The 8705-nt window shown below is 45.3% G+C and overlaps 1 protein-coding gene across 1 annotated transcript; it reads right to left on the reverse strand.

Moving 5' to 3' along the window:
* Positions 1–834: 834 nt before the first annotated feature.
* LOC6590080 (transient receptor potential cation channel protein painless) lies at positions 835–8391 on the reverse strand. The gene is made up of 4 exons (XM_002015634.2): positions 8376–8391; positions 3825–4051; positions 1753–3759; positions 835–1685 (listed from the first exon to the last, which is right to left on the reverse strand). The coding sequence occupies exons 2-4, from the start codon at positions 4041–4043 to the stop codon at positions 1128–1130; spliced, it is 2784 nt and encodes a 927-aa protein (XP_002015670.1). The 5' UTR covers positions 4044–4051; positions 8376–8391; the 3' UTR covers positions 835–1127.
* Between the last annotated feature and the right edge of the window lie 314 nt (positions 8392–8705).

The raw sequence follows: 8705 nt of genomic DNA on the forward strand, positions 1-8705 counted from the left end.
CATATACATATATGGATGATGAGGTTGACGTTTCAGCGGATGGAAAAAGGACAGATAAAAGGGGAACAGTGGAACACAAAGAACCAGCAATAAAGATAAATATTTAATACGTACAGAAAACGGTAAACCAAAGCTACAGCAGAAGGCGTACAATTGTTTAACATGCTCTGAGAACTAAGTCAATTATTTTGATTTTCCACCTTATTGGTCGTTCTAGTCCTAGTCCAAAATCAGCAGCAGTAGCAGCTACGGCATAATAAAAGCAATTAAATATTACACTACGAGTATTACAAACTAAAAGAGACAATGCATAGTTTTATAATAATTCCTATTCTAGCTTAGCTTAACCATTGCCTGCGCTCCACTCGCTCCCCATTCGCTCCCCACACGCTCCAACGGATCAAATCAAAATTTCCGCTTAATTCGTCTCTTTCAAAACGATAATTGGGCAGCAGAAAATTGTTAACAAATTATTGCCGCATGGTTTGCATAAATTTCCATTTGGATTTCCATTGCCATTGCCATTGACTGCCTCGTTAGCTAGCCCCTTAGACCCATCAACTTTTGATTGATTTGATCCGCTACGCTACGCTCCTCAGCTTAGCCAAAGATTAATTTATAAACCAAAGATATACAAAAAGGGTAATAAAAGAGTAACGAACAAGATTAAGAACCATTAACCATAATATGTGCGTAACCAACACACACATTTTGAACCGAATCATATCAAATGCAAAAAAACAAAACGAAAACAGAAAACAGAAAACCAATTAAAGATAATAAAACTATTATAACGAAAAGAAAAAGAAATGAAAATTCAAGAATGCATAAATCTAACATTTGCAATTACAAAATATTTACTCTGGTACAAAATGGTACATACAGTAAAGATATTCGTTTATACAATATTTACTGTCTATATAACCATTATATACTACTTACTTACTGACAACAAATTATTAAGGGTTTTGTTCAATTTCATTATTCGTATGTTAATAAAAACAATTTCAGACTAACTTAAGCTTACAGTCTGCTCTGAATACGGGTTAAATGCTAATGCTAATCAACTGATTATTACTCGTACAATAAATACTATAGCTTAGAGCCATCCAGGGTCCCTGCCCTGGTCAAGTGCGCTCCTGTAGCACCTGCAGCAGATGGTCCAGTTTCTGTTCGATAAACTGCAGATTCTCCAACTTGTGCTCGATGATCTGCAGTCGACGATCGCTTATCTGGTCCCGCTGGCGCCTCTGCTCAGTATTGGACTTTTGATCGATGAGGGCCAGGGCTAGCTTCACGGTCCGGCCATCGATCTGGGCGCACTTGCCGTTCATCACGGAGCAGCAGCAGGGCAGCAGCTTCACCGGTGGATCAAGCAGCTTCTTCTTCTGCGTGGCGCTCGTGGGCAGTGGCTGGAAGCTGGCTGGGCTCTTGCCATTCAGGGGCTGCAGCTCGAAGCCATCGCTCATGGGTATCAGCACCTTGTTACCGTCGTTGGGCAGCACTGAGATCTGGCGCAAAGTCAAGTAGTTGGGGTAGACGTTCATCAATCGCTGGCAGATGCTGCGGAAGGGTTCACTCCCCACAATAGCGTGTCCATCTCGGCCAGTGAGAACTTGCTCGTAGCGGGTCAGAAGATTGGTGCGGACAATGGCGCCGTTCAGTTCCGCCTGGGCCTTGATGGCCTGTGGGAAAGGAGAGGGGAGAAAACAGTTGGATAAATCCGAGGAAGAAAAGGAAATATAAACCCACCTGAGTATCGCTGACAGCCAGACCATTCAGAAGATTGAACAGCACAATGGTCATGAAGAACACAAAGAGCAGGAAGATGAGGTAAGTGTAGACGCTGTCAAACTTTATGTCACCGGCATCAAATTCTCCCGTGAGCATCACAATCGTCTTGATGAGCGCCTCGATGGGCACGGAGAAGGTGTTGAAGTGACCATCATCTTCTCCCTTCTTTGCTGGCTCTGGCGTGCTGTCCTTCGGAGAGGAGGAATCCACCTGGGGCTTGCCAAACAGTATGTAGAAGCACAGACTAAACGTAAGCACAAAGATCGAGTAGAGAGCAAAGCTCTTGATGAAGCTGCTGGAGACGGCGCGCAGCATGAGCATGTGCGTCGAAATTGAGAGTACTGGCAGGGAGCCAACCAGCAGGCAGAACTCCACGGACACCAGCAGAATGGTGAAGACGGCCAGTATGCGCTGCGTCTCCTTGTCGTAGCTGGCTTCCATGCAGGTTAGGATCGACAAGACAATGAGAGCCACCTCCATCAGGTTCGTGATGGACCTGAAGTACAGCAGCGGCGACATGGCAAGCTGTATGACCTCTCGGATGATGAGATACACAATCCCTATCCAAGAGAACAGGCCGAAGAGGGCAGTCAGGGCCGTGTGGTCGCTTTCGTGGAACTTAAGGAGCGTATGCGTGATAATGGAGGCAGTGAAGAGAGAGTAAAGTAGAAAGTTCAGATAGAAGATCACCGAGAGGCGGTGCCACTTGAGGAAGAGGAAACTCGAGATTAGCGGGTGCTGCAGCAGGTAACGTAGCTCCTTGGAATCGGCGATGTATGCGATTGGAGTCATCTCGTCCTCCAATTGGTGAGGATGGCCAATGCTCCGCCTGTCCGACTGCCCGGACTCTCGCTGGCGTCTCATCAGATTCTTGTAGTTGATGATGATCTCGAAACTCTGGTCACCGGGCTTCTCCCCGTTGGTGGTGATGCAGGAATCGAAGTGCTCCTCCAGCACTTTCGGGTCCATCTCCTGTATGGGAAGATCTCCGAACGCGCTTCTCGCCCCGATGTACGCTCCCTGTCGTAGCAGCTCCTGTGCCACCTTTGTGTTGCGATACTTGACCGCATAGGAGAGTGGCACCAGGCCAGCCTTGTCCGCCTCATTGATGTCCACACGATCGCTCTCGAGCAGCAGCTGGAAGCAGCGCTGGTGGTCACAGAAGTCGTCCAGCGGCTGCTCACCCAGACGACTGATAACCGCGTTCAACAGCTTGGAATGCGATGTCAGCCTCAGCTGCGGATGCTTCAACAGCTTCTCTAGCGCCCTGTGGTTGCCCCAGATTACGGCCAACTCCACGGGGCTGATGTCGCTCAATTTTGAAGGATTAATGTTGATGCCCGTCTCGAGGATGGCCTCAAAGGCTCGCTGCTTGCCCCGCTTGATACTCTCCGCCAGGAGGGACTGATACTCCTCCTGGTTGGCGTTGCATTGGTTGTCTGCGTTTCCGCTGACATTCTGGTGGTACTCCACGAACTGTTGCTCGAACTGGTTCTCGTCACCGTCCCGCAGCGTGCGGAGGAGTCGCTCGCAGTCGATCTCTGCTCCGGCCTCGCGCAGCTCCGGCAACGGCAGTTCCGGATACTGATCCCTCAGCATCTGGCGTACCTGCCCGTTCCGATAGCTGTCAATGTCCAACTGTGGTTGTTTCAGGAAAAGTCGGATCAGCTCCAGCTTAGTGCCTGCCTCAATCTTTCTATTTTTCAGCACATGGTGGAGGGGCGTGAACTCGCCCTGATCCACCAAATTCGGAGAGGCTCCGTACTCGAGCAGCAGCTGAATGCAGGAGCCCACCTGAGAGGCATTCTCCGCTGTGAGGTTCTTGGCCAGCGAGTTGAGAGGCGTCAACTGGCTGTATTTCCGATCCACCTGGACACCACCATGACGCAATAGCTCGGCCAGATTCGATGGATCCCGTGAGTCTGCGGCATAGCTAATGGCGGCCTTATTTAGCTTTTGATTTATCTGCGGGGAATAAAGGTTGGGGAATCTTATAAATGAAGACCGCGGCTGGAAGTTGGGTAACCTACATAGTTCACATTGCAGCCGTGGGACAGGCAGGCCTCAATGAACTGGGCGCATCCTGGTGTGGACAGCGCCTTCTCGTAGAGGGTGGTGTGTCGATCGTCCTGGCGATTGGCCTGGGCACCGCTGTCCAGGGCAGTGTGGAATTCCCGTATGTCCCGATTAGCGAGGGCTGCGCTCAATTGGCCCTGCGGATCGATGAAACCGCAGTTGTTAGAGCTCATTCTACTGTCTGCAAAGAGTCAAGTGAGAATGGGGAGGATGAGCTATGTCTATGTGGGCTTTCGTTAATCTTATCCAACCCACGCTGCGTATGAGTAACTCCTAATGCCGTTTCTATGAAAATGATGCCAGAACCCGCATTGCTAGAGCTCTGCTCTGGTCAATGGAGGGAGGTCTGACCCAACAGACGGTTTCTGTACAGACCTTGAAATGGCCGAAACAAAAGCATGAGAGTGGACCGACCCCCGCAACAAACGGTATTTGACAACGCTTCATGCTACGATGATTTTCACACAAATGACTGTCTGTCCATGGAGCTGGCCAGCAGCTGGAGGCAGACCCACAATCAGAGCCACAGCCACAGCCACAGCCGCAGCCGAAAGCTACCCCACAGGTTTCTCGAAAAACAAAAACCAAATCTTCGTTTTGGGGGCAATTAAAGAAAGCGTCTTTAAGTGGTTTTTGTGGTACCCGAACTACAGACTTAATTTGCCCTCCCGTGTAGTTATTAAATTATAACAATCCAACTGAAGACAAGGCAAGACAAGGCCTGAGAAGTACTTAGGGAGTGGCCTGATTGGTCAAAGTGATCTACAAATTTGAATCAAGTTTGGTGTTCGATCTCGCTCGCCTTTTGGCATATCCAAATTTAACGATCATAAAGAATAATCATAAAATAATCGACACATCAATATCAATTAGCAATCAATTGGTTACGCTTTATGCTTTGAATACTGTTCCGAATGGAGCTTTAGATAAAGCCCTGGGCAGTGCTGAAATCTTGCGATTTATAGGCGGCTCTTTTCGTAAATTTCAAGGCGGCTTCTTCTGTGGGATCTGTTCTCCATTCCATCTCCAGCCGCCAGCTCACCGCTCTGTTGTGTTCTGTTCTGTTCCGTTCTGTCTGCTGTCTGCTTTGATGCTTAAAATGTGTGAGAAATCGGCTAATCACACATGAGACCTGGCTAATTTGAATATTCCGCCACTGATTGTTTATCAATAGCCTACGAATTGGGAATCAGGAAACATCGTCTTCTCTTTTGTAGGTAGCTCTGCGGCTAATATTGCTTTAGTATGCAAACAAATTGAGGATGGTAAATGACGCCCCTGGGGTCAAAATTTGTCGTTGATAAGATAAACCGAATCGCACAATCACCTTCCTTAATTGCCGCTTTATTTGATATTGGCTTGTTCTCCCATCTAACCTCTTCCCCATTCTGGTATTTGTTTTTCCACCTGAGCACGAGTATTTGCCCAAGCAATTGACAAACAACTTTATTGTTTGCCCAAGCTGAAGCTCGACCCAAAGTCTTACTAAGTCTTCGGTTGACAGAATGGCGTAATATCACAATAATTAACAGAAAACTTAACAGCAAACGATTTGAAAAGTGAGCAACTCCCCTCTCAGTCGCATCTGACCCAAGCAATTAAGAGCACTACTTTCAGAAATATTGATGTAGTCAAGGTAATCTGTACTTATTGCGAAAAGATTCGGAATCACTAATTGCCCAATACTTGTGGCACTTAAAGATTTGCTTCATCTACGGAAACCAGTCGAAATCACAGAGTATCCGGAGTCTGGAGTGGAATGCACTCACAGCCAAAGAAAACCCGTTCATCAGGTTTGCAGGGAAATGCAGAAAAAAAAGTATGAAAATAATTGCACTCAACGGAAGTCTTGCACAACTCTCCTCTGCAGACAACAAATGAGAATATATCACGAGAAGCTTAACGATTGTCAGCGTTTTTATTCCCCCTTCTCTTGGAGCTCACTTATGTATGGATGTATATACTATAACACTGGTCAAAAAGAAGTACTCGTATCACTCTGGAATTCGAGAATAAAGTGTGTCAAAAAGGAAGGGGAGTCCAACGACATTATTACGAGTTTTAAAAGAAAAATAATAATGAGATTATCTTCATTCGCGATTCGAAAACTGATTCGACTTCCCATTTTTTCTCTGAGTGAATTTATATTTATATACCTTCCAGCCCTTCCTTCTTCTTCCTTCTGTCTGTGGGAACATCTGGAATTTGGAGACTGAGAGAGCTGGAGCCTAGGAAATTGCCCAACAAAATTGGCTCTGAGTTGCACACCGAATCCTCGACTACAGTTCTTTGTGTTGGTGCAGCTGCAAAAGTGAAATCAGCAAATGACAACACTTCAGAAAGAGTAAATAGAAGGGGGACAGACGTGATTAATGTAAAGTTGTTAACGCGATAAACTGAATATGTACATATATGTATGTCCAGCTGCACAGGATCAGCCGCGTTTCTCCGTTCGTCTGTCAAGAATTTATACTATGTATATACGTACTGTCTTACACTGCTATAACAATCTCACATGATATTTTACCATACCCTTCCCGAATACGTGACGTGATCAGATCGAGAGACCCTCTAGCTGCGTGGGAGGAGGAGAGCAGGGTAAACACTAAACTAATTTGCTTGTCCATAAAGTCTGTTTTTTGGCAAACTGTGCTTGGATTGTTTATCCAATTTATGGCATTATTTATTTTGTTTATGCATTCTCAGCTTTTTGCTGCACTTAATGAACAACAGGCGATGGTCTGGCCCGAGCCGCTTTGTTTACACTTGGCATTAAGACTGGAAAAACAAAGGGAAATATCTAAAACTTTTAGTATGAAGAAAAAAGTACTCGGGTGTGGCAGAAAAAAATTACAATCTTGATCTACAAATGAAGATCATAAAAACTTCGTAATTAAGATGAATGCGTGAGGAGATGGGGCTGGAGCTGAGACCAAGCATGACTTCATGCTGAACCGCCTCCGAGTGGCATCCGCAGATAAAAAGCAACAAAATATAGCTGTATACAAGAAATGTTTAGCTGGCAACGAAATACGGACAGCTCACAAACACATGGACACATGCTTAACTTAACTAAAGTGGATACGCACACATGCATCGCATATACATGCTCTATATTGGATATATATGTACATACATATGTACTACTCGTACTCGCTGTGCACTTCATAAACAATTGGCTGGCCTACATCATGTACTCGCACAACACACAACAAAAGATTTGAGGGGGGTGTGTGTGGAGTGGGAGAAGTGGGGGGGATGTCAGTCAGTGCCCCGCACGTTTCGATAATTTCGAATAATTTAATTAAGCCCAGACGAGGCGGCAGTACTGGGACTTTCACGATTCTCCCCGGAACTTCCAAAAGCCCTGAAAAAGGCAAGATTTCCAAAAAAAATTAATTAAAGACCACTTTGATTTAGCACCCCTTTTGGGACTACGCCCTTGTGCCCCGCTAAAAGTAGAAAACGAATAAACAAAAGCTTTGTGGGCGGAGCCAGATCGGCAAACGAATGAATCCAGCCAACGATTTAGGTGGTAGTCGTATATGGGGAGGGAGGGAAACTGAGACCTGGTCGCTCGACTGTCCACATATCGCCTAATCGATGGATTATTTAATTGTAATTGGTAATAAAAAATGCAAATTCAGCTCTCGGTACATGTGTAATGTGGTATGTGAGGACGGAAGCACTCGACGCCCAAAGTCCATGCAAATGAAGCGAGGCTTGGATTACTCCCGAACCCGATTGGGTAAACATGGAACTGGACTCCGTTTACTGCTGTTGCACACTATCTGAGGGGATCGACTGACGGTCAGCCACGATTATTTCGTTTATTTCTTATTTATTTTCTTTTCTTGAAAGAAACAATAGACACTTGAGAAAACGAGCCACCTTCGGCGTTTCCTTTTAGGGCATCAAAAAAGTGATCGTGACCATTGCCGGCCCACATTCGAAAATCGTTTTTCAAAAACTCTCGTTCGTTCTGGCGATGATGTCACAGTTTGAGTGTTAATTCAAAATTTTAATCATTTATCAAATGCAATTCAATCAATTTATTAGCTGCCGGCGACGTCATTAAAACAAAGGAGGATTTTTTTATTATATTTTTGTTGCTTTCGCCGTGGGCGCCGTTTTTCTGCAGTTTTTTAACCTTGATTTGACGTTAAAATGTTTTAAAACTTGTTTTCACTGCCGCTGTTGCTGCTGTTGAGTGGGCTGGAAGTGAGCTGATATTTGCAACTGCGGTTTTACTCATTCCTTTTTTTTCTTCATTACACACATGATTCATTCACAGTAACTAATAATAAATTAAAATCTCTCCGCGACTCATCGTCGGCGCATTCAGAGCTTAAGCCATGTCACAGCATCACTCAGTCCTAATTTACATAACCGATGGATATGATTCATTGATTTGGTTTTTGGAAACACCTCAGGGGTTTTTCGAAATTCGGTTTTTCAATAATATTCAAAAACTCTTAACTATATTCAAAAATATCTTAACGCACGTTACTTTCTTCTTGAAAATCCACTGAACGAATGAAGCATTGAGCACTTGGCGGGCGTCTAAATAAAACGGCTGCGCTTTTCGATCGATACACATGCTATCGATAGTCGGACACCAGCTGATCAGCTTTCATTTCGATCACGAGTGCGCCACTGTGCGCCGCATCGAAAAAATACCTTAACATACCTTAGGGGTTGTTCATTATTTAAAAAAAAAAAACGAGGGGGAACGTTGTGAGTTGCTGCGGACACCGCAACTCTACAGTTATACCCGATACTTAGTCAGTATGGCTCTCCTCCGGCAGACGCCGCTAATATTAAACGACACGACA

This window comes from Drosophila persimilis, unplaced genomic scaffold (genome assembly GCF_003286085.1).
Source record: "Drosophila persimilis strain 14011-0111.01,24,50 unplaced genomic scaffold, DperRS2 tig00000002-arrow-pilon, whole genome shotgun sequence".
NCBI classification, from domain to species: domain Eukaryota; kingdom Metazoa; phylum Arthropoda; class Insecta; order Diptera; family Drosophilidae; genus Drosophila; species Drosophila persimilis.

What these genes read in the sequence shown, in the direction of transcription:
- LOC6590080 (XM_002015634.2), bottom strand. Translation starts at nt 4,043, where the DNA reads ATGAGCTCTAACAACTGCGGTTTCATCGATCCGCAGGGCCAATTGAGC. An exon ending in ACGGCTGCAATGTGAACTAT is followed by an intron (nt 3,760 to 3,824) that starts GTAGGTTACCCA and finishes TATTCCCCGCAG; the next exon opens with ATAAATCAAAAGCTAAATAA. An exon ending in TGGCTGTCAGCGATACTCAG is followed by an intron (nt 1,686 to 1,752) that starts GTGGGTTTATAT and finishes CCTTTCCCACAG; the next exon opens with GCCATCAAGGCCCAGGCGGA.